A 26,658-nucleotide genomic window follows, 5' to 3' on the forward strand; every position below is an offset into this window, starting at 1 on the left:
CAGAGCTGGGATGTAAACTGTTCTGCCGCTAGCAGTTGGAGCCTGGCCTCTCAGTAGAATTGACAAGGTGAACTGCGGTGTCCTTATTTTACAAAATCAAAATCTGCAAAGAAGGATCTCAGCCAGATGGAGGATGAAATATATCACGATGATCTTCGCACTGATAAAAGTAATTTTTTTTTCCTTCTTGGCAATCAGTAATCAGCAGCTGAAGCGTCAGATTTGCTCCTGACATTGAGATTTAAAATTTACATTTTAAATTTGTAATCATAGAGTTGGTGTACTTAAGTAGTGATTAGTGTGTCTCATATTTTCCAGAGGCAGACTTCTATTTGGAAAGATGCTAGAGGACAATCCTCTATTGCAGTTCTTCTTTCATTTTCTTTCGTAATGGATAAACCGCCAAAATTAAAGATTCAGAAAATAAAGTTGAGTTAGAATGTTTCTGATTAGGCATGTTGAGCTCTAATGCAGCTTGAGAGCACAGATGTTTTAAGGAGTTCTAAGCTATTGCTGCCCTGATTTGGTTGCTCTGAAGACATATTTTCATTGGTGGGTTGTTTTCTTGATCTATTGAGTAGGTTAGTGGCCATTCCTTATTTTCGAGGTGTTGATGGTATATGTGGATTTCAGCTAGAATAGTTGGATTTCCACCAAATCCAAGAGTCCCTCCCACACACATACTTTTGGATATGTGCATATGCCTTCAAGTCCCCTTTGACCACCTAGACTACAGTACTCCCTGTAATTTTTGGGGAAATTGTTCAAAAGTGGTTTGCCCTTGGCATCCTCCTGAGAGAGAGTGACCAGCCCAAGGTCACCTAGTTGTCTTTGTGCTTAAGGTGGGAGTAGAACTCACAGCCTCTCCTTTTCTAGGCTGGTGCCTTAACCACCAGACCAAACTGGGTCTCCTCACAATTGTTTGTACCGTTTACAAATAATGGCAGGTCTCACCTCACCGATCAATAAAGATCAAGGGAATAATATGCAACCACAGCTAGTATTTCCAGAAAATGAACTGTAATATTTGATGATGTCATGCAAGCTCAGCCAACGACATTGCAACGTTGGCTCAGTTCATGCTACAGGCATCCAACAAGAATAAAAATCCATATGTTATTTCACTGACAAAAAATAACTTTCTTTCTGGATTCCTAATGGCATAATGGCAATGGAACAAAATTTCTGCTATTTCTTTGACTCTTTCTCTCTCTCTTTTTTTTAAAAGAAAGGAATTACCTTTATTACACCCAGAGATCTGACTTCCATATCTATGTTCTGCTGGCAGTCTCTTTTCTCCTAACAGTTATTTTCTACATTGCAGTTCTTTATAAAGGTATGTGTTTCATAATTTTGTTCTTTGTTGAGTAATCCTTGGCTTGGTCTCCTTCAGTTGGATAGAGAGGTATATGTTGTTAATAGTTACGGAGTAATCTTAAACTTCACTGAAGCATTCCAAAGTCAAAGACCCCATGAAGCTTTGTACAACATAGCTAGCATTTGCTGCTCCTTCTGCAGATCATCATTTCTGAGCTGATATGGCAGAAAGCCAAAAGGGTTGAGAATCCAAGGAATCCTACTTACAGTGGATCATGTTCCATTTAGGCGATTTCTGAAATGACAACCCTTGGGATCCTGAAGTGAGACAGTTCCTTCAAGAAAGTAGATGATTCTTAAGTCCTGACAAACCTGCTACAGCCTGCACAAAAAGTGCTTTCTAAGGGAGGCTTCACCCAAAAAGATGTGAGGCTGTCTAGTTTCTAGACAACCAACAGATGTACAGGCAGTGGTGGGATTCAAATTTTTTTACTACCAGTTCTGTGGGCGTGGCTTGGTGGGCGTGGCATGGCATGGCATGGCTTGGTGGGTGTGGCTTGGTGGGTGTGTCAGGGGAAGGATACTGTAAAATCAGGTTCACCTGATTCGCTGATCCCTTTCTGGATCGGGCAGGGGAAAGATACTTTTTATCAGGTTCGCCTGATTTGCCAGTTGCGTCCCTTTCTGGATCGGGACTCCTTATGCACAGTCACTCAGGCACTCGTCACTTCCTGTCTGGACTACTACAATGCTCTCTACATGGGGCTCCCCTTGAGGAGCACCCGGAGGCTCCAACTGGTGCAGAATGCGGCCGCGCAGGGGATTATGGGAGTGATGGGGCGCTCCCATGTGACACCCCTCCTCCGCAAGCTGCATTGGCTTTCGGTGGTCTTCCGGGTGCGCTTCAAGGTGTTGGTTACCACCTTTAAAGCGCTCCATGGCATTGGGCCTGGGTACTTACGGGATCGCCTTCTGCTGCCAATAGCATCCCACCGGCCAGTTCGCTCCCACAGAGAGGGACTCCTCAGGGTGCTGTCAGCCAGGCAATGTCGGCTGGCGACCCACAGGGGGAGGGCCTTCTCTGTGGCAGCACCTGCCCTCTGGAACGACCTGCCCTCAGAGATACATAGGATACCAAATCTCTGTGCTTTTCGCCGTGCCCTCAAAACTTTTCTATTTCATCAAGCTGGGCTGGCGTAACACACATACCCCCTTAGATATTTAGATATTTTTAATTGTAATGGATTTTAGTCGGATTTTAGTCGGTAGGTTTTAAATTTTGGGTCAAAATTTGTTTAATTCTTTTAAAAGTTTAAATTTTATATTGGGATGTTTTTTTATTCTTGGCTGTGCACCGCCCTGAGTCCAGCAGGAGAAGGGCGGTGTAAAAAAAATTATAAAATAAAATAAATAAATACAATAAAATAAATAAATAAAATCTCCATTCCCTCCCCACTCCAAGGAAAAGTTACTGCAAAATCCCCATTTCCTCCCAATCAGCTGGGACTCAGGAGGCAAAGAATAGATGGGGGCAGGGCCAGTCAGAAGTGGTATTTACCTGTTCTCCAAACTACTCAAAATTTCCACTACCAGTTCTCCAGAACTGGTCAGAACCTGCTGAATATCACCTCTGCGTACAGGTTGAGACTGAAATAAGAGTTGGCACACACACACTGTGTTTCCCCGAAAATAAGACCCAATTGGAAAATTTGCCTTAGCATGACTTTTTCAGGATGCTTGTAATATAAACCTTACCCCCAAAATAAGTCCCAGTTAAGATCAGCCAGATAGATGCATTTAGTACCATATTTCCCTGAAAATAAGACCAAACTCAAAAATAATGCATCTTTTGGAGCAAAAATTAGTAAATGAAATACTGGAGAACTCCCAAATTTTAGTACTGATAGCACTGGATAAGTGAACTAGCAATCTAACTGGGTGGCATATACTTTCAAACTTTCTCTTAGACTAGACTCTTGAGAACTTAAATGCAGCATTTATCTTTAAATCCTTTTTGTCTGAGGCAAAACCCATTTTTCTTCTTTTTACTGAAGCACAATTCTATTACAGATTAAAATAGATAAAAATAGTAGCAAAAAGATTATAGTTAGTTTAGCATGGCGCAACTTTCACACAAGTACCAAGAGCACTTCTATATCAAGGCTTGTAAAAATTGCTTAACATCCGTTTGAACCTTGCCCAACTAAGATGAATCAGAGCTGCCTATTTCAGAAAGCTTCAACATGTGTTTCCCTTTTCCTAAATTTATATTCACTGAGTTATTCATCTAACCATTTATAAACAGGTACCTGAGATAGCACCATCTTCTTTCTCGAACAGAGAATAGCCTTGTGTCAAAACTCTTTATCAATGTATATTTTTTTCTGAGAGAGATTTTCATATGTTAGGTAGACTCATGTTCCTAAATATCTGTGTCTTCTTTAAAATGACTTTTCTCTCTCTTTGCAGAAGTCTGCTTGCTTAATAAGGAATTTATGACCTTATTTTAATAGTATTTCCTAACTCTAAGCTCCACTGATAAAGGTTTCTTTAGATACCAAAGTCAGAATTAGGACCTGCAATGAAAAGATCTCTTCTATCCCACCAGCTGATGTTTCATTCTCTCAGAATTATTTATTATTTATTTATCAATAAAATTTGTATAGCTGCCAGTTCACAAATGCTACTCTAGGTGTACAGCAATAGAAGAACAAAAAACAAGAAAGATAAAAACTATAAAATCCAGATTAAAAACTAAATATTATAACAACAAATATTCAAACCCTAGGCAAAGGGAGAATAAGCATGGGCATGGACAATGGAGCCATCTGAGCATATCTGCAGCTCCCTGGGAACCCCAAGTCCTATTACTTAACCAGGTCTCGCAGGACTTCTGGACTATCAAAATGGTTGGGCCCAATCTAATTTTAGAGGGAAGAATTGTTGCGATATTTTCAGGATCAGACTCAATAAATCTAGTAAGAGTTAAAGGTTTAAATATTTCTCCTTTTATTTACATTAGGCATTCTATATTCACTGAATATTCACAGATAGAAGCAGGGAAATGGGTGCATACAGCTCCTTATATATACAATGGGTGGAGCTAGGTGTGGGAGTGGTGAATTATGAATACATTAAGAAGTGAAGAATAAATTAACCCTTGATACCCCGTACATATACTATTTACACATTAGAGAATAAGGCATTTACATGTGACAAATCCCCCTCTAAATGCCGATTCGTTATGTTACACCAATTACATTCAGATTCAGGACAATACAAAACATATAACTTGGAAGTCAAGTATTTATGCTGCTTAGAAGGTAAAGGCTTTGTCAGTATGTCAGCTAATTGTTCTGATGTTTCACAATGCACTGCTTTAATAAATCCATCCTGAGATAATTGTCTCACATGTTTAAATTTTATATCTATATGTCTGGACCTTTGTCCAATGGCGTCAGATCTAGATATTTCAATAGCTGCTTTATTGTCTTCATGCATAACAAAAGGTAAAGCAGGTTTTTTCCAAACATCTGAAATTAAATCATTAAACCATACAAGGTTATTTGCAGCCTTGGATAAACAAACATATTCTGCTTCTGTCGTTGAAGTGGCTACTAATTCTTGTTTGCCAGTGTACCAGTAAACTGGACAGTCATTTAAGAGGAATATATAACCGGATGTACTTTTTCTACATGAGGTGTCTCCAGCCCAATCTGCATCTGCGTAACATGTGAGGTTTGGTTCTTTATTATCACTAGGTTCTAACATCAAACAAAAGTCTAATGTATTTTTCAAATATCTTAATATCCTTTTAACAGCTTCCCAATGGTACATTGTTGGTTTGCTGACATGTCTGGACAATAAATTGAGGGGTAAAGCGATATCAGGTCTTGTCCAATTAGAGATATAAAGAAGTGAACCTATGACTGATCTATAAAACGTGTTATCTTTGAATTCAGGAGATGATTCATCAGCATTTCTTAGGAAGTCAGTCTGCATAGGAGTATCACAAGGTTTGGCATCACTTAGATTGCATTTGTTTAAGAGCTCTATGATCTTATCTCTCTGAGTAAGTTTGAACCCTCTTTTAGTCTTATTAATTTGAACACCAAGATACTTATTTACTTTGCCTAAAGATTTCAATGAGAAATGTTCATTTAGTTTAGTTACAAATGTTTCTCTTCTCTCTTTATGTTTACCTATGTATAAAATGTCATCCACATAGATCAATACAAATTCTATGTAATCATCACCTTTTTTAACAAAGAAACAGTTATCAGCAGTAGTAGCATTGAAATCCATAGTTTTAAGTACTTTTACTAAACAATCATACCATCGTTTACCAGATTGTTTTAACCCGTATAAACTCTTGTTTAACAACCAAGTCTCATTCTTGTTTGTGTATTGACTGTGAGGTGCTCTTACATATATTTCCTTATCTAGTTTTGCGTGTAGATACGCAGTCTGTATGTCATATTGAAATACATCGAGATTGAGTTCTGATGCTACTACTAGAGCTGTTTTGACACTCTCAGTTCTTACTGTGGGGGAATATGTGTCAGTATAGTCCTCCGGATATTTCTGTGCATAACCTTGTGCAACTAGTCTAGCTTTGTATAGAGTATTGCCTCCCTCTAAGTTTTTAATTTTATATATCCACCTAGTACCAATAATTGTTTTGTCTTTTGGCGCAATTGCAGGAGTAAATACGTTTAATCCTTGTAAACTTTCCATCTCTTTTTTCATTGCCAATTCCCATTTTTCTTTTTCTTTACGAGGAAGTTTTAACACTTCCTCATATGTATTAGGTGTTGTTGATTCACCATCCATATGCATTATGTAATCTTTGTATTTATTTGGCATTTGATTTCTGGTGTTTCTAATTGTTTTTTCAGGCTTACTATTATTATCATGCAAATATCTTGCTTCCTTTTTTGTTAGTGTGTCTGTCTTTATTTTGTGTTGGCTATTTGTCCATGTTTTGGTTTTGTTTCTATGTTTGTTGTCATTTTGTTTTTCTATAGTCCCTTTCTCTTGAGATTTTGTATCTTTGTTGTTACTTGGAAATATTTCATTAAGATGTATTTTAGACCAGTTGGCCTGCTCATGGAACACAGCTGTTCTGGAAACTATAAATTTGTTATTATTATCAATGAATTTGTATCCTTTAGTGCCTGTCTCGTATCCCATAAATCTGAGTCTTCTGGACAAATTTTCTCCCTTTCTTCTTAATTGCTTAGGTATGTGTACGTCTGCAGTGACTCCAAATATGTGCATGTGTGCCAATTTTGGTTTCCTATTATACATCACCTCATATGGTGTCTTATTTACAATGCTGGACCAGGTTCTATTCTGAGTGTAATTGGAATAATGTAGGGCTTCTGACCAGAATTGTTTGCTTAAGCCAGCATCTTCCAATGTGCATCTAATCATGGTTTGTAACGTTGAGTTCTTCCTCTCTGCAATCCCGTTCTGAAACGCAGAAAATGGGCTAGATGTGTAATGTAACATTCCTTTGTCCTTCAGCCATTGGGAGAATTCTTTAGACATGAATTCACATCCCCTATCTGTCATGATTTGTTTTATTTTGATATTGTGTTGTGTTTCTACGCGTTTATAAAATTCTTTAAATTTCTGAAAAGTTTCATCTTTGTGTTTTAATGTATAAACAAATCCATAGCGACTATAATTGTCCACTATGGTTAAGAAGTAACGTTTTCTATAAGTGATTGATGGAGTTAGTGGACCAACTAAGTCCATGTGTACTAAATCAAAAATTTTGTTGGTTGACCTAGTTGATTTCCTTGGCCTGGGGCTAGTTTTTAGTTTTGTAGATTTACATACTGAGCATTCCAAATAGTTTTCACAATTTTTTATTTTAACACCTTCTGCGTGTTCAGTCATTTTTTGTACTACAGGAAAACTGGCATGTCCTAACTTCCTATGTAAAATGTGAGCACACTCATCATGAATTGGCTTACCTATTTTTGGTTTTTTTTCATTATGTGCATCTTTGTGATCATGAGATATTTTACATTCATCATTGTCACTGTTGCTAATGTTTTCATCATCTACTTCAATACAATCTTCCATATTTGAATCAATGTTGTGCAACCATTTTTCCTTTGTTATTAAATAAGGTAGGCCTCCTTTAATCATTACAGTGCCTATATCTATTTTATTTCTCTCCAAAGTCGCTTTTCCTTTAGAAAAAACAATGTTAATATCAGAATCTCTGCTTAGTTTTATGGCACTTAGTATGTTATGAGGTATTTCGGGTATTAGTAATACCCCCTCTATTTTTCCTAGGCCAGGTAAGGTTACATTCCCTCTACCTAATACTTGAACCTTTTCTTGGTTAGCTACCTTTATTACAAATTTATCCTCTACAAATGAAGATAATATATTTTTGTTATTAGTGGTGTGATTAGTTGCTCCAGAATCAATAAGCCAATTATTGTTCTCAGTCTGCTGTATGTTAATGTTGTCTTGTTTATTTAACCCATTCAGTGAACCAGATTTTCTATCTTTTGAATTATCTCTGCCCCCTCTATTCTCTTTGTAATTTGGTGGGCTTCTATATCTATGTCTATCAATGGAAGACTGTCTATAATTGTATTTGTTTCTGTATTCTGACCTATGTCTTTCTTTTGAAATTTTGGGGCAATCTCTTCTATTGTGTTCCCTGGATCCACAGTTGTGACATCTAAAAGTTTCATTATATTTTTCTTGAAAAGCTACTTTTCTATATGGTTTGTGCTCAATGTGATTGTTAGAGCGATTCCTCCTTGAATTGTCTTCTGCTATTAACTTATTGGACAGACTTTCTATGGATAAGTATCCTAGATTGATTGTGTCTAAATGTGACATATAATTATCCCATGATGGGTCAAGTGAGTTGATGATAACACTTTTCATTGTTTGGTCTGAAATCACCTCCCCCCTTAAATGCAGTTCAGCTCTTATTTTGTTTAAAGATATTAAGTGCTCACTTATGGAAACCCCTGGTTTTATCCTAGATGAAAAGAAATCTTTAGACATTCTTGTGGTAGTAGCTACACTGTCACTGTGAAATAAATTGAACATGCATTGAATAATTTCTGAAACAGTCAGATTTTGCTTAATGCTGTGATACATAGTAGGAGATACGCTAGAAATTAATAAGAAAAATGCTCTATGGTGTAAACAGTCTAATTTTAGAGTCCAAGGTCTTTTTGGGGGACTAGTGATAAAGAACAGTAAGTTTTCTTTCATAAAGACAACCTGGAGCTGCTGATACCATTCTTGTAAATTAATGCCATCTATCCTCAGCTTTGGGAAGTCACTGGGTAAATTTCCGATATTATTAGGTCCATTACTTACAACCTGAGGTAGTCCGTGGTCTCGTAAATGCTGAAAGTTACAAAACGGCATGGGGATGCTCACAACGAGCCTGCACGGTCTTCTCGTCAATTCATGTCTTCCTGGATGGTCTGCGTAGTCTTGCGCATGCGCGTTGTCCATTTCGTCCCTGGAGTCGTCGTGAGTGGTTCTCGTCGCTGCGGCTCGCTCGTTCTGCTCCTCCTCAGATGAATCGGTCTCTGGCTCGATTTTGGGAGTCCTGACGATGGCGGCAGCTCTTCCTCTCCTTTTGAGAGCGTTGGTGCTTGTTTCGGTCTGTGGCGTGGGGCGGTATCGGCAGGGCTCTCTGGGTTCGGGTGTCGGCGCTCTCGTAGTCAGGATGGGAGCGGATAGGTTTTGAAGCATTGGTTTGCTCGCTTGCTTCTTAGTTAGCTTTTTGGTAATTTTTAGTTTTGGCCCAAATGCAGCAAAAAGCGTTTTCATTGCTGATCTTATCTGGTTATTTGTTGAATCGCCTTCACTTTCCGATTCTGATTCTTCTGAGGTGTTTGAATTTTCTTTTTCGTTTTCGTTGTCTAGTAATGCTTTTCGCGCCAGAAATTTTGAATCGGGTTTTCTGATTGGCTCTGCTTCGCTCACCCTGGAGGTCTGTTGAAACCAAGATGGCTGCCATTCAAAATTTCGCGCGGGATCACCGTTTTTCTTCTTCATGGTATTTTTTTCTGCAGTCATATCACTCACTATTTTCGGGTCTTTTGGTTTTTCGTTAGTGATGTGCTTCTCTCTCGCTGCTCCGCTGTTCTTCAGCATATCTTGGAGGTTCGCGATGAGGCTTTCATCATTCTTCTGGCTCTTTAATAGTTTTAATATCTCTGACCTGAGTTCGTTGTTTTCTATTTCGATTTCCTCCCGATCATCATTTTCATCTATTATTTCTTCGTCTTCAGTGGTGTATTCTTCGGATTCTCTCGAAATCGCGTTTGTGGATTCGTTGATTATTTCTTGTTCTATTTCCATTTCTTTGCTGTATGCCCTGGTGTTGGGCCTATCTCTCTTAGACATTTTTAAATTTTTTTTATTGAGTCAATTAACCATCCTCTGCTACCAGCTTGTTGCGATATTTTCAGGATCAGACTCAATAAATCTAGTAAGAGTTAAAGGTTTAAATATTTCTCCTTTTATTTACATTAGGCATTCTATATTCACTGAATATTCACAGATAGAAGCAGGGAAATGGGTGCATACAGCTCCTTATATATACAATGGGTGGAGCTAGGTGTGGGAGTGGTGAATTATGAATACATTAAGAAGTGAAGAATAAATTAACCCTTGATACCCCGTACATATACTATTTACACATTAGAGAATAAGGCATTTACATGTGACAAGAATGTTCCAGAAGGTGGATGCCATAATAGAGAAAGCATGTTTCCTAGGACCCTCCGAATGTACTGTAGGTCCTTAGTTGATGGTATTTGTAGCACATTGTCTCTGCCAGATCTAATGGGCAGGCTGATGTAATTGGGGAAAGGAATCCCCCAAATAGCCTGATCCCATGCCATGAAGAGCTTTAAAAGTGAAAAACAGCATCTTGAATTGGACAGTAGTGACAGGCAGAAGAAAGTGTGGCAGGAACTAAGGAATTCTTCTCTCCTTTGAAGGAAGAAGATTGGAAATCTAAAGCCAATATCCATTTTTGACCCTTTGGCCTCACTCCAGAGACAGTTCACTAGGCCTATAGGATCCAGCTGCTGCTTTTAATTGCCTAAAATATCTTTCTTCTTCCAGATCTTGATGGTGTTAGTTGTTTAGTTTACTTTAATGATTAGCCCATGGGCCATATCAACGTGCAGAGTTCCAAACACAAATTATTACTAAACTCCGATAAAAAAACAATTTAAAATGGAATTGGAATAAAATACAATTTATAATGGAATTGGAATAAAATACAATTTAAAATGAGATTCGAATAAAATACAATAATTTAATACACAGATAAATCAAATATGAAATTTTATTTCAGTGTAACCCCTACAATCTACCCCAATCAGTCCCACATATACCGATCTCAACTGAACCATTTTGTTCAAGTACTGTGTTGTGTTAAATGTTGTTTTCAAATTCTGGTCGTACATAAGGTAAGGCTGTTTTGGTATGGGGTTCCCAATGGATCATTTGTTTAGTATATGGACCGAGGTACCTGTCTCTTACCTTCTCTTATTTTTTTAATAAAGTTTTGTTAATTTTCTACTATTACATTAATTAGTGCTTAATAAACATTGTGTTGTCTGGGCTGTTTTGTTTGCTTAACAATGCAAATTATATTTCTAACCTTTACCCCTTTTTTCAGCCATTGATAAAATAAATTCCACGTTTGGTAGTATTCTGTATCTTCTTTCTGTTTAATCTTCAATGTAAGTCTGTCTATTTCTGCACAGTCCAGTATCTTCTTAATTATCTCTTCATCTAGGGTATTTCTTCATTTTTCCAATGCTGTGCAAATACAATCCTAGCTGCTGTTAATACATGCAATATTAAATATACACTTTGTTTATCAAATTTTTCTGGTACTATACCTAATTTTAAAAAGTTCAGGTTTAAAATCTACATGTTTTCCTGACATCTTTTCTAGTCACATGTGTATTTTTGCCCAATTTTTTTTTGCTTTACCACAAGTCCACCACATATGATAACATGTGCCAGATTTTTGGTTATATTTCCAACATTTACTAGACATATTTTTGAACATTTTGGCTAACCAAGCAGGTGGTAAATGCCATCTATAAAACATTTTATATAAGTTTTCTTTATAAGAAGTTGCCATTGTTAATTTATAATTTCTATCCCATATATTTTGCCATTTCTCTAATTCTATATTATATCCAAAGTTTTTTGCTCACTGTATCATTGTTTCTTTTACTTGTCCATCTTCCATTTTCAAATTTAATAGAAAGTTATATAGTTTCTTAATCAATTTTTCATTGGAGTTCAACAGTATCTGATCGAAGATCGTCTGTTCTTTATAAAAGCCATGCATTTTCGCATCATGTTTCTCACCCTCTTATACAGGCGACAATCAAATACTGTAGGATGTGAGCAGTGGTGGGATTCAAACATTTTTACTACTGGTTCTGTGGACGTGGCTTGGTGGACATGGCGTGGCTTGGTGGGAGTGGCAGGGGAAGGATACTGTAAAATCTCCATTCCCACCCCACCCCACTCCACTAACCTGCTTTCCAGCTCCATTCTCCTGTGCAGGGCAACAAAAGAAGAACCAGCCGATCATCCGGGACTCAATCAGCTGGGACTCGGGAGGCAGCGAATAGATCGGGGCCAGCCAGAAGTAGTATTTGCCGATTCTCTGAACTACTCAAAATTTCCACTACTGGTTCACTAGAACCGGTCAGAACCAGCTGAATACCACCTCTGGATGTGAGCCAGGTCTTCTACCTCTGCCGCTCCACAAATGCAGAGACGTCCATTGTAGGGTATACAATGGAATCGCCCATATCTGACCATTGTGTCAAGACTTGATGGTGGATGAGACCTGGTTTGTAACACTGAGAACTGAAGGAGAGAAGTGGAAGCAAGTACCTGTCTCACAAAAATGCCCACCTGGCATCAACTGTGTTCCCAGGGAAGGAGAAAGGAAGGGGTGGCAGTTGTTGTTCAGGAGACTCTGCAAGTTGCTAGAATCAGAGAGCCTGGTTTAGCTCAACAGACAGAAGCACTGTAATTTAACAGTGCTGTCTGCAATTAAAGTAAAAACAGATCTCGCCAGGCTCAAGGTTGACTCAGCCTTCCATCCTTTCTAAGGTAGGTAAATTGAGGACCCAGTTTGTGGGGGCAATAAGCTGACTTTGTATAAATATACAAAAGTATGAAGGCTACTGCTTAACGCACTGTAAGCCGCCCTGAGTCTCCGGAGAAGGGCGGCATATAAATAAATAAAAAAAAGTCTTCTTTTTGAGCCTGGCCAGTCATATAACCTGGAGTAAAATTCTCTTGTCGCTCATCTCTGGGGTTAATTTCCCTCTGTGGATGTTTAAGAGTCTGGGCACAGACGGCTTACATGTACTACTTTGATGCCTCAATTTCTAGGATCAATTACTTGTTGATTGAATTACCTGTGACTGTCTTTCACTCCTCCAGCCGGAATGGTTATGCCATTATTTGATCAATGGGCCCTTTCAGATCTGACTGCTGGTTATCCACCCAGTTCCTAGTCTCAGGCTGCTCCTCACCTTGGAAGGCTTCCAATAAATAGCCTGTGCATCTATGCAGAACTCTACACCATGGCCTTGTTGGGCAGCATCCTCAATTCCTACAATAATTGCAAACTGTAGGAAATGTGGGGACTCATAAGTCCTATGGACCACCTTGACCTTGAATGAGTCAGTGTGGACTGGGTCCACTCATCACGCTAAGACATACACAGGAGCCCTGGTGGCGCAGTGGTTAGAATGCAGTATTGCAGACTAACTCTGCCCACAGCCAGGAGTTCAATCCTGATGGGGCTCAAAGTTGACTCAGCCTTCCATCCTTCCGAGGTCAGTAAAATGAGGACCAAGATTGTTGGGGGGCAATATGCTGACTCTTTAAACCGCTTAGAGAGGGCTGTAAAGCACTGTGAAGTGGTGTATAAATCTAAGTGCTGTTGCTATCATAGTTTGCAAATCCCAATAGCTGGGATCTTGCACAGCCTTAAACCATAACAAGCTAGGCAAGCGAACCCAACAGTTTTAAAATGTCAAAAGTTACCGAGTCTAAAATGCTGACCTTCCCTCCCTTTGTATTTTTTTCTAGCTGCAACTCTTTCATCAGAAATTAACAAAATAAGTAAAAGTATGCATTATTCACTATCAGTGGATGACCTTGATGACAAATGTAAGTCTTGATGATAACCCATCCTAGTTATCTTCCTGGAGTTCCTGGCTATAAAATGACAGCATTATTTCACTAAGGTTTATGGCCTCTGAATAATCAAAGCTGTATGATTCCTTTCAATTGTTTTCTGTATTTACTACCTCTGCTTGCTTATTGGTACTATTTCACAGAAGGAAAAAGAGAATATACTGGTGGATACTGGAAGGGCCATAGCTAACTCCGAGAACTAGGTGGAAGGGGTCTTCTTTCCTTTACAGTTTTCTCGTTTATAAGAATAGTAGAAAGTTGGGCAGCAGACTGGCCCTTTGAAAGTTTAGGCAAAGTCACTGAACTCTTGTCATCGTAGTTGCTTCATCTGCATTGGGCATTTTTCTCATCCCTACTTAATAGGAAAGGAATGGAGTTAGAACTGTAACTGTAAAGAAAAGATAATACATATTCTTCCCTATTAGCCAAGGACTGCAATTGGGACAATGATGATGAAGTGATGTCTTCAGAGGGGGAGAAACTGAAGGGAGACATTTAGTTTTCTAGGTATGTTAAAATTTTGATGCTTAACACACCACCATTTTTGTTTGAAAGCCACTGAAAAAAAATCACACCTCCATTTTCAAGTTGCAGATAGTCCTTGAGTTACTACCATTAATTTAGTGACTGGTTGAAGTTACTATGTCACTGAAAAAAGTAACTTATGACTGTTTTTCACATTATGACCATTGCAGCATCTCCATGGTCATGTGATCAAAATTTGGATGCTTGGCAACTGGCATGTACTTATGACGGTTGCAGGGTCCCGGAATCATATGGTCACCTTCTGAGATCTTCTGACAAGCAAAGTCAATGAGAAAGACTTAACAACCGTGTTACTAACTTAACTGCATTGTTTCACATAACAATTTTGGCAAGAAAGGTCAAAAAATGGGGCAAATTCTCCTTCTTGCTTAGCAATGGAAATTTTGGGTTCAGTTGTGGTCGTAAGTCGAGGACTACCCAAATTTGTTACTAAATTTTGGTGACACTGTCTTGCAGGGAGTGTAACTCTCTGTCGTCTTCCATTTCAATAGTTATATAGTTATCTACTTACTGTGGTGTTAAAGGTAAATGTAAAGGTTCCCCTCACACATATGTGCTAGTCATTCCTGACTCTAGGGGGCGATGTTCATCTCCGTTTCAAAGCTGAAGAGCCAGCGCTGTCTGAAGATGTCTTCGTGGTCATGTGGCCGGCATGACTAAATGCCAAAGGCGCACAGAACGCTGTTACCTTCCCACCAAAGGTGGTCCCTATTTTTTCTACTTGCCAAACTGCTAGGTTGGCAGAAGCTGGGACAAGTAACAGGAGCTCACCCCGTTACCCAGCACTAGGGATTCGAACCACTGAACTACCGACCTTTCGATCAACAAGCTCAGCGTCTTAGCCTAAATATTTCATACGAATCCCCTAGTGTAGTGGCTCTTCTCTAATGGACACAAGACAGTAAGACCATAAGAAGAAGAGCCCTGTTAGAACAGGTCAAGGCCCATTTTAGTTCAGCATTCTGCTTCTCCCAATGGCCAACCCAATTAACCCAGCTGAAGTAGGAGTAGGAGTAGGAAGTGATAATGTACCTCTCTCCCATCATGGTTCTCCTGCAACTGGTATTTTGGAGGCATGCTGATTGCAATGGAAAGGTAATACAGAATTGTATGTGAAGTTTCCGAAAGATGCCCTAATTAATTCATGAGCCATGAGCCAAACTTCAAAAGAAAACATTGTAAAAAGAATTTTAAAGTGCCCAGAGTCACCCAGTTAAGATGGGCAGGCACAGAAAATAGATAGATAGATAGATAGATAGATAGATAGATAGATAGATAGATAGAGATAGATAGATAGATAGATAGATAACCCACAGAGTTTTCAAGACAGTAAACTTTAATAGGCTTGTTTTCTATGAGTCTGTTGTTTTTTTCTTTCTTAAAAAAATAAAAGCCACTAATTCACAGTCCACCCAGCACAAATCAGCAAATGGAGAATCAGCAACCACCTTGACTTTCATTCTTATGAGACAAATTGCACACCTTGGTTATTATGATTTGCAGGAAAAGGCACCTTAGACCTCAACCTAAACCTTGTGCTGTTTTCTGCCAAAATCCTGACCCACAAAGCTAAACTCTGTCTCTCAAGATGCTATTTGTCAAAACATCAGGGAAAGAATAAATTTTCCCATAGATCATGACTTTCCATTGGAAAGTGATACACAGTGCAAGATTTGAGACAGACAGGTGGGATTTTGTGTTTTTTTCCCCTTAGAAAAGAAATTAATCAGATTAAGTATGCTTAAAATGTATATTTAATAAAATTGGTTTTGGCCATCAGCCACAGAGACCTGGGGAGGTCAGAAGCAACTTATCTTCCACATCGATTCCATACCTATATAAGATTGAACCATTGTTGATAGTAATTAAAAATAAAAGAATCATTCCCGAAGATGACATGAGATTTTGTGGCTTACTTGCAGAGAGATTTTCTCACGTACTATAAAAACATTTTACGACATCAATCAATGCTTTCTTTCAATGCAGTGCTAGTCAGCCACCTAGTGGATTAAACAAACTTGACTTGTTTCTGATTAGTCAGCAGTTTGAGATTTCAGCATGTGGCAGGATAGGAATTTATTTTGCCATGACTCTCAGAAACTGGCTGCCTACTTAAAAACCTAGCAAGTCAGATGTCTCCAGGTCTTTCATTGCTTGGCAAGATCCCAAGTGTGCACATCCAAACGTGTACAAGTTGTACTACCTTAATCCAGGGGTGGGTTTTACTTACCTTTACTACTGGTTCGCATCGTACCTGCGTGCATGCGCTCTTCTGCGCGTGCGCAGATCACTTCTGATGACATGCAGGTCAGTGGGCAGAGCCTCCCGCCAGTTTTACTACTGGTTCTATAGAACCGATCCGAAACAGGGGCAACCCACCACTGTCTTAATCCTCCCCCCCCCCCCGCTTCATTTTATAGATATTCTATCCTTCTACACCAAAAGTTTCAGATTGGTTCTAGCATTAAGTGCTTGGTTGGTTGGATCTGCCCAAGGAAAACATGGAATTCTGACTTGAAAATGGAGATGGAAATTGCAATTGACCAAAAGTCACAGGGATTGAATGTTAAACAACTCAAGATTCCAATTTGAATTAACGCTCTCTCTTTTATTTAACCAGTGTTCCCTTGTGGCCCTAACCACACACAGTGGGAGTACTTTAATGGAAAATGTTATTACTTCTCTCTGAAGAAGAGTATCTGGAGAGTGGCCAATGATCAATGCAGGGACAATCGTGCCCAACTGGTTGTCATCAATGATATGGCTGAACAGGTAACAAGAGGGGACTGTGGCTGCTTCCTTGGAGATCAGACAGGACTCATAACTATGAGATATGGAGAGTATGAAAAGTTAAGAAGCTTGCTACATTCAGAGGGACTCTTCTCTGCCATGTCTACATGCAAGGTGGATTTGGACTAGGGAGACACAAACACAAATCCCCCATGCAGCCATGAATCTGAGGAAGTTATTTTGATTCAGATGTATCCTCTCAGCCTAATCTATCTTCCTGCAAGAATAAAATGAAAGGGGGGAGAGAAAGCACAAGGGCCATATCTACCATCTTGAGTTTTTAACAAAGAGTGGCAAGCAAATTTTATGGCAAATAAGTGGAGTAAATAAGACACAATTAGTGGCAGCCAGACTATCTGTATGAGACATATGGCTCAAGGGATCTATGGATGGATGAGTGGGTACTTAAAAGCTGACAAAAGTCATGGCACAAAAATCACATTCATATTTTTATAAAGGCTAAAGGTTGCTTGGATGGGCAAACTTTTTGCTCCAAGGGAATACATGACATTTGGCAAAGATGGACTCGATAACATGCATCAGTCATGCATATGCTCAGAACTGTCCTCTATAGAGATTCTCAGTCATCCAGGCCATGATTGTCCCAAAGGTGCTTTCCAAAAGGCAACTGGACTTGCTTTGATTTTCCTTGAAGATTTGTTGCTTTCATCCAACCAGCTAAAGAACTGAATAACAGATGAACAGAATAAAAGAGTTGGAAGGAACCTTGGAGGTCTTCCAGCCTCCCTCCCCTTCCCCCCACTCAAGCAGGAGACCCTACACCACTTCAGACCAGGGGTGAAATGCTCCCGGTTCGGACCAAACTGGTAGCGATGGCGGCCGGTGGTTTGGAGAACCGGTAGCAACGGCAGCGCAACGCTCCGCCCAGCCGCCCAGTCTATATTACTTCCTGGTTTTAACCAGGAAGTAACCTATTTTTTTACCCTCTGCATGCGCAGAAGGGTTTGCGCATGTGCAGAGGGTTCAAGCGTGCATGTGACACATGCATGTGCACAGCGCATGCACTTCCAAACCGGTTAGGAAGGTAAGTAGATTTCACCTCTGCTTCAGACAAATGGTTGCCAATCTCTTTTTAAAATCTTTCAGTGTTGGAGCACGCACAATTTATGGAGGCAAGTCGTTCCACAGATTAATTGTTCTAACTCTCAGGAAATTTCTCCTTAGTTTTATGTAGGTTGCTTCTCACCCTGATTAGTTTCCATCTGTTGCTTCTTGTTCTGCCTTCAGGTGCTTTGGAGAATAAATTAATCCTCTCTTCTTTGTGGCAACCCCTTAAAATATTGGAAAACTGCTATCATGCTATCGTGCTATCTTGCTATCACTGAAGAAGCTTCTTGGATGAGAACAGAAACGTCTTCAAGGAAAAAAGCAGAGAAAATCCAGTTGCCTTTTGGAAAGCACCTTTAAGTCAGAAGCATCACAGATGGCACGCAGAGCCATATCTGTGGGCATGCGAGCATTGCCCTAGCTCAGCTCCAGTGTGCATGTGCATGCCGGCCAGCTGATTTTTGGGCCTTCCAGGCTCACCAGAAGTCAGGAAATGCACAATTTCCGGCCTCCAGAGGGCCTCCGGGGGGGAGGGAGGCCGTTTTCATCCTTCCCAGTCTCCAAGAAAGCCTCTGGAGCAGTGGTGGGTTTCAAAAACTTTTACTACCAGTTCTGTGGGTGTGGCTTGGTGGGCGTGGTGTGGCTTGGTGGGCGTGGCTTGTTGCGTGTGACAGGGGAAGGATACTGCAAAATCTCCATTCCCTCCCCACTCTTGAGGAAGGTTACTTCAAAATCCCCATTCCCTCCCCACCCCACTAACCTGTTCTGGGAAGGAATCAAACTCCCCTCTCTTCATTTCCCCAAATAAAATATTACTCATAAGTAAAGGCTCCCAGAAAAGCAAGGAAAAATCAAGCTGCTAACAAAGGAACCTACCTGAGGACCATTCCACATTCCTGCCAGCTGCATAAAGGAAACTTTGTAAGAAGAAAACAGCTATCGGTGCTTAGAGATAATAGAAAGTGGAAGCCGGAAGTTCAGCTCCATTTACAAACAGGCAGAAAACTCATTCAAGACAGGATATTTCATAATGGAAATCGCCCAAACCATTTTAGAAACACAAAGCCCATGTTGCACAAACCCCAAAACTTCAAAAACATAGAACCATATAAGAATCCCTCCTCTTATCCAGTTTGTTTTTCAGCTGACCCAGAAACAAACTGCTGAATGTCACTTCACTTCTGCACGTGAAAACCTCCTTCCAGCAGCTGTTTTTTGGCTTGTCAATTTAAAGCAATGGCGTCTTCCTTCTCCTTCTCCTTCTCCTTCTCCTTCTCCTTCTCCTTCTCCTTCTCCTTCTCCTTCTCCTTCTCCTTCTCCTTCTCCTTCTCCTTCTCCTTCTCCTTCTCCTTCTCCTTCTCCCTCTCCCTCTCCCTCTCCTTCTCCTTCTCCTTCTCCTTCTCCTTCTCCTTCTTCTTCTTGTTTGCCAAGTGATCTCCCTGCTGAAAAGTGGGCCCTGATTTTTTCCTTCTAGCTGATCAGTTGGGAGGCTTCTTGGCTTGTCAATTTAAAGCGATGGTATCTTGTTTTTTTCCCCCTCTTTTTTGTCAAGCGATCTCCCCGCTGAAAAGCGAGCCCTGATTTTTTCCTTCTAGCTGATCAGCTGGGAGACTGGGAGGCAGTGAATAGATTGTAGGCGGGACCAAGCAAAGGTGGTATTTACCGGCTGTCCAAACTATTCAAAATTTCCACTACCATTTCGCAAGAACCGGTAAGAAACCCACCTCTGCTCTGGAGCCTGGGTAGGGCGAAAAATGGGCCTACCGGGCCCACCGGTAACCTTTTTGCTGTCATCTGCCAAAAGCAGGGGGAGCACGGGGGGAGATGTCGCTTGCAAATAATAATAATAATAATAATAATAATAATAATAATAATAATAATAATAATAATAATAATAATAATAATTTTATTTCTATACCGCCCTTCTCCCGAAGGACTCAGGGCGGTGTACAGCCAATTTAAAAACATAAGACAAAACAATGATTAAAAATTAAAATAATTAAATAGATTTGGCCGGTTTAAAACCCCAAACATTAAAATACCCCAATTTAAAATTATTATGTTGATAGCCCGGCCTGGCGGAACAACAGGGTCTTCAGTGCACAGCGAAACACCCGGAGGTCGGAGATCTTACGTATTTCCGGGGGCAGTTCATTCCACAGGGCTGGGGCTCCCACAGAGAAGGCCCTCCCCTGGGTGTCGCCAGCCGACATATCTTGGCTGATGGCACCCTGAAGAGACCCTCTCTGTGGGAGCGAACTGGCCGGTGGGAGGCTAGGTACCCAGGTCCTGTGCCATGGAGCGCTTTAAAGGTGATGACCAACACCTTGAATCGCACCCGGAAGACCACTGGGAGCCAGTGCAGCTCGCGCAGGAGGGGTGTCACGCGGGCACAACGAGTTGCGCCCATAACCACCTGCGTGGCCGCATTCTGGACCAGTTGGAGCCTCCAAGTGCTCTTCAAGGGGAGCCCCATGTAGAGAGCATTACAATAGTCCAGCTGGGAGGTGACAAGGGCATGAGTGACCGTGCGCAAGGCGTCCCGGTCCAGAAAGGGCTGCAACTGGCAGATCAGGCAAACCTGATAAAAGGCCCCCCTGGCCACGGCCGTCATATGCTCTTCTAAAGACAGCCGTGCATCCAGGAGGATACCCAGATTGCGAGCCCTCTCTGTGGGGGGCAAAGATTCACCCCCAATAGTCAGCGATGGCACCTGCTGACTATATCGGGACACCGGCAGCCACAGCCACTCGGTCTTGGATGGGTTGAGTCTGAGCCTGTTCCTCCCCATCCAGACCCACACGGCCTCCAGGCAGCAAGACATCACATCAAGGGCATCGTTGGGGTGGTCTGGGGTAGAGATGTACAGCTGAGTATCATCAGCGTACAGATGACACTTCACCCCAAAACCACGGATGATCTCACCCAGAGGCTTCACATAAATGTTGAACAGAAGAGGCGAGAGGACCGACCCTTGTGGCACTCCCCATGCGAGATGCCTTGAGGTCGATCTCTGCCCCCCTGCCAACACAAACTGCGAGCGGTCAGAGAGGAAGGAGGAGAACCACCGCAGAATGGTGCCCCCTATTCCTAGCCCTCTCAACCGCTGCAGCATGATACCATGGTCGATGGTATCAAAAGCCGCTGAGAGATCTAATAGGACTAGGACAGAGGAGCAACCCCTGTCCTGAGCCCTCCAGAGATCATCCACCAACGCGACCAATGCCGTTTCTGTGCTGTGCCCCTGCCTGAAGCCCGACTGGTACGGGTCTAGATAGATAGCTTCATCCAGGTGCCTGGGCAGTTGTCGTGCCACCACACTCTCAACAACCTTCGCCACAAAACGAAGGTTGGAGACCGGACGGTAGTTGGCTAATTCAGCTGGGTCCAGGGAAGGCTTCTTGAGGAGGGGCCTCACCACCGCCTCTTTCAAGGCAGCAGGAAAGGCACCCTCAGAGAAGGTTATAATCAGAGAAGCAGTTATAATCCCCTGGAGCCAGCCTTGTGTAACCTCCCGGGAGGCCAGTACCAACCAGGAGGGACATGGGTCCAATAAACATGTGGCGGCACTAATCCTACCCAGAACCCTGTCCACATCCTCGGGAGCCATGGGGCGCAGGGGGGCATTGAATTATATGCGACCCCCCCCTGCACTCCCCCTGCTTTTGGCATGTTATGGCAAATAGGTTAGCCATCACTGACCTAGAAAACATAATATAAACTACAAAAGATAAAATTGTAAAAAAAAAAAAAGGTGCAGAAAAAGAAGAAAACAGAAAAGAAAGAAAAAGAAGTGATCCCCTTCCCCTTCATCCCCAGGAAATATAGTTAAGATTAGCTAGGGAACAATTCCAAGGCTGAGCAAATAACAAAGATCAATCCTAGCTGCATTTTAAAGTAGAATCAGCAGCATATGTGTTCATTTATGTGCAGAGAATGAAAGAGAGAGAGAGAATTTTCTGGGAAGTGAAACCCCTCCAGCTATTTTTTTCTCTTTAAGGATGTATGAACAAAATAATCAACCAAGCACAGGATTCAAAGAGGCAGGGAAAGGCAAGGATGCTTTCCTCTAGAACACGGGTGTCAAACTCAGTTTCATTGAGGGCCACATCAGGGCAGTGGTGAAATCTAAAATTTGTTACTACCGGTTCTATGGGCGTGGCTTGGGGGGGGTAATGTGACTGGGTGGGCATGGCCATTTTTTTTCTTTTAAAACTATTTTTTCTACAACCTCTTTGGCGAAGAGGTTGTAAAAAATGCTTTCAAAAAGCTCTGACGATCCCAGCTGAGTTGCCTGATCAGCAGAGGCTTTTTTTCTTTTAAAAGCCTCTGCCGATCAGGCAACTCAGCTTGGATTGTCAGAGGCATTTAAAAGAAAAAAAGCCTCTGCTGATCAGACAACTCAGCTTCGATCGTCAGAGGCTTTTAAAAGAAAAAAAACCTCTGCCGATCAGGAAACTCATCTGGGATCATCAGTTGACAATCCCTTTGATGATCGCAGATGAGCTGCGCGATCATTAGAGGCTTTTTTTTATTTTTAAAAACATTTTTTCTGCCGAAGAGGTTGTAGAAAAAATGCTTTTAAAAATTAAAAGAAAAAGCCTCTGATGATTGTGCGGCTCAGCTGGGCATGGGGGAGGGGCAGGGATTTTTGCTACCGGTTCTCCGAACCACCTGCCTCCATTGTTACCGGATCGGGCGATCTGGTCCGAACCGGGAGCATTTCACCCCTGCATCAGGGTTGTGTTTGACTTCGGGTGGCCGGGGTGGGCGTGGCCAGGGTGGGCATGGCCAGCTTGACTTCATTCATGTCGGGGGTGTCAGTGGTGGCCCGAGTGCTCTGCCAGCGAAAACGGGCTCACAAGCTCTGTTTTTGGCCATGATGGCCTCCTGCTGCCCTCTGCCAGCAAAAATGGAACTCCGGGGGGGGGTCATGTGCTCCCCTGGGCTCTGTTTTCAGCTGCAAGGGCCTTCTGTCACCCTCTGCCAGCAAAAATGGAGCTCAGGGAGACACATGCCCCCCAGTGGCTGTGGATTTTGCTGCGTCCCCGAGCTCTGGTTTCGCTGGCAGAGGAACTGCAGGCCAGTACTTTGCTGTTTCGAGGGCAGCCCCGCAGCACCCTTTTCTTCTCAGGTTTTGTGTATGTGTGTATATTTGTGCAAAATGTGGATTCTCTCAAAGATTGTTGATACTTAACTCATTTCCATGGACAGTGCATTTTGGTTACCAACAAATCCATATTTGTGTAGCCCAATAACAACATTGTGGTCCAAGACACAGATTCCACGTTGTCCCAATCTTCACACCTTTGCTCTACTTCTCTATCCTGTTCTTTTGCAGAATTTCCTTCAGACACGAGCCAGAAATGAGCGTCATTGGATAGGACTTACAGATATAGACGTAGAGGGAGAATGGAAATGGGTGGATGGTAGCACTTACAGAAATGGCTTCAGGTAAGCACTGAACATTGAATTTCGTTTGCCTATCTCCAGATCCCAAGTGTCAAACCAAATGTTTTCCCATATATAATCTCTCAAAAGCTTCTTTTAAAACAGAAACAAACTTTTTTCGAAAGTCAAAAGCTACACATTGGTCTAATGGGCTGCTCTTCCCAAGAGTGGATTCAGTCATTAATGTCATTTCACTCTGACTGTGACACCATAGTAACTATTAGAGAAATAAATCTTAGAGGCAGATGTTTTGAGAAGATCCGCTTGTTACACCAAAATGCAGGAAGAAGAAAGCCAGAATCTAATATTTTGGCCTATGTAGAGATCCGTATTTGAAAGCAGAGTTATTTGCTGGAGTTCTTATGTTCTCACTTCAACCTTTATCCTAACAAATGTTATTAATCTGAACTCAGAATTATTCCTTGGCTGTTCTCCAGTCCTAAATGCTACTAGGGAGAGCAGATAAGGTAGGAAAAAGACCCCTGCATTTTTTTTTATTTTATTTGATTTATGTTTTGTTACAAGAAGCTGTTGCTAAGATGCTTAATTCATGTATTTAATAACTCTCCCTTTCTTTCAAATTAACAATTACAGTTTAGTGATAATTTTTAGAGGTTTCTGGGCTGTAACAAAACCTTTTGGGAAAGGGTTGCATGCAGCTCTGGGGCTTCAGATTATGGCCCTCTGTTCTAAAAGATCAAATTCAACATTATTTTAAATATGTAGAAACCTTTGAACTGTGATTCTGGAGGTGACTACAGGTAGTCCTCAAGTGTCTGGTTCACTATTTTGGCTGTGGGAAGGCCTGATGGCAATTTTCGCATGCTTTTACTTTTGCTGTAACAGCTTCGGAATTAGGGAGGGGGAATTGCCTTCGGAGATGAAGCAGACTCTTTCCCAGCTGGTTCCACCCTGTTTCCAAGGCTGTTGTACCCTGAGAGTGAACTGTTATCTGCCTAGCTCCGCAGTGTTCTCAAAACAACTTTTTGCTACCACATTGGCTGCCAGTGGACTGGTCAGGGGGGCTGGGTTTGGGGAAATGGAAGAATTGCTTTGTGCTTCACACGGGACCCTCAGATTCCACCTGGCTTTACTACAACCACTTTCCCTCGATAAAAGTTCTTTTGATTCGACTCAATGAAATCAAGAATTTTGCTTTCCTGAGGGACCAGCTGAGGCAACAATTCACTTAGTGATGATTCAAAGTTACCACAGCCCCCGCCCCCCCCCGGAATGTACTTACAACACAGTCCCAAAGTTCCAAATGTTGCAGTACCACGGCAGTTGTTCATCTTTATGACCGATCACAGAGACACTGCAACGTTCCCCCTTCCTATTCCCCTCCTCCACAGGGACCTAACAGGCTTTAGCCCTGCTCTGCTAGCCCACCGGCTCTTCCCCACTCCAAAAGGTTCACTCATCTTTCAAAGATCCAGAGTTTCAGAACAGACTGATCGTTCCTCTCTCCTCAAGTGAACTGTCTCCTCTCCAGCCTCTCTGCTGCGGGGTTTGGGCAACAGCATGGTTTCTTTCCCTGCTCCTGGCACTCCAAAAGCAGAATGGTGAGAGCAGAGGCAGAGCAGGATGAGCTGCTCAGCTTGGCTGACTCACCGAGGCTGCCTGCTAAGGACACCCAATCCACTTTTGGAGCACCGGGCAGCCTTGGTGAGTCTGAAGGAGTGCAAGATTGTGCCCCTAAAGGCTTCTGTTCTCTACTTCAAAAGCTTTTGCAAAGGGACGGAGGCCTGAAGCAGCACGAGACTACTCTCCCGAAGCCTTCCATCCCTTTGCGAAAGCTTTTGGTGCAGAGAACAGAAGCCTTTGGGGCAGAATTTTACGCTCCTTCAGAGTCACCGAGGCTGCCCGGCAGTCCAAAAATGGACCAGGTGTCCTACACAAGGCAGCCTCGGTGAGTCAGCTGGAACTGAACCAGATGGATATTTCTTTCCACAAAGTCATCTGAACATGCTAGATTTCTTTCTAAAACGGTAAAGAAAAAAAAAATCTTCTGACGCCTTATAGAATAAAAATTTTTGTTACTGCTGGAGCTTTTGTAGACTTTAGTGGACTATTGTTTAAAACACGATTTTTTCCCCCCATCTCAGGTACTGGAAGCAAGGGGAGCCTAATAATGATCAGTCAAACGAGGACTGTGCACATCTCTGGGGCAACGGAGAATGGAACGATGTTTACTGCACATATTTATGCTACTATATCTGTGAAAAATCCTTGCCAAGAATTTTCTAAAAATCCTCACGGCACAGAAGGACTGAGGGCCTAATTGCCAAATACTGCAGATTTTACCAGAGGTGTCTTATATCTCACTTTTAAAGATGCTACTGCTACAAATCCCAAATGATTCTTTTTTTTTACTATTACTGCCAATTTCCAGCATTTAGTTATTCTGTAATTCTGCAGCTGAACCCATGAATTGGCTAGTCTGGCTTTTAATATACTCTGAGGCCTTGTGGGACATGTACATTCAAACTTTCCACAGTTCATCTTCATATTTTAAGCAACATAATGGATCCAGAGGTCTGCCAATGCAGTCATCTAGCAAAAGCTCATCTCTTTTACTTAGCACTCTAATGGTGTTCTCTTGGTTTGCTTTTTTTAATGTGAAAACTTGGAGAAAACATGCAAAATAATATCATCCTTTTTGTCCTCTGGAAAGACTGCGTTCTCATAGTATCTGTTTAAAATGCTTTCTAAAACAAAATCTTGACATTTACTAAGGGCATAAGAACAGAACCATATGCCTTGTTCATAAACTTAATCCATAGCAGGGGGAAAGGGTGATTAGCCATCAATAAATACAGAGATAACCATGGAAGAAAAACACTGCCCTACGTCAGAAACATCATAGGAACAACCAACAGACTATTACAATCACACAGCATCACTGTAGCATACCAACCAACCAAAGCTCTCGAAACATCTTAAGCAAATCAAAAGACCCAGTAGCCGAAAGAAAGGGGGGGAAAGATACCTACAACATACAGTGTTAAGAACTGTAACAGCCATTATTTATTTATTTGTTATATTGTAAGCATTGTGAGAAAGAAAATACTGTAGAGCTAAGTCACAATTGTTAGTTCAGCAATATTGATTTCCTCTTACTATGCATCCTTTAAGAGAGAAAAATGAGCAATGTTGCAATGGGCTGAATCTGGTTCAGCGGGAAGTGGAACAGTTTTCATTTCACAAAGCCTTTCTGTGAAAATAACA

The 26,658-nt window shown here is 41.5% G+C and overlaps 1 protein-coding gene across 1 annotated transcript; it reads left to right on the forward strand.

Moving 5' to 3' along the window:
- Window positions 1–26,658, forward strand: LOC139310796 (hepatic lectin-like). Its single transcript, XM_070935026.1, has 6 exons — window positions 1–169; window positions 1,229–1,336; window positions 13,468–13,548; window positions 16,742–16,893; window positions 23,321–23,433; window positions 25,536–26,658. Exons 1-6 carry the CDS (start codon window positions 127–129, stop codon window positions 25,675–25,677), a joined length of 639 nt encoding a protein of 212 aa, XP_070791127.1. The 5' UTR covers window positions 1–126; the 3' UTR covers window positions 25,678–26,658.

The sequence above is a fragment of the Pituophis catenifer genome, unplaced genomic scaffold (genome assembly GCF_029215685.1).
Source record: "Pituophis catenifer annectens isolate HBS135680 unplaced genomic scaffold, rPitCat1.0.hap2 SCAF_2, whole genome shotgun sequence".
Lineage (NCBI taxonomy): Eukaryota > Metazoa > Chordata > Lepidosauria > Squamata > Colubridae > Pituophis > Pituophis catenifer.

Coding starts and splice junctions, on each gene's coding strand:
- LOC139310796 (XM_070935026.1), top strand. CDS start 127: ATGGAGGATGAAATATATCACGATGATCTTCGCACTGATAAAA. Junction 13,549..16,741: donor GGATGACCTTGATGACAAAT/GTAAGTCTTGAT, acceptor TTATTTAACCAG/TGTTCCCTTGTGGCCCTAAC. Junction 16,894..23,320: donor TCAATGATATGGCTGAACAG/GTAACAAGAGGG, acceptor GTTCTTTTGCAG/AATTTCCTTCAGACACGAGC.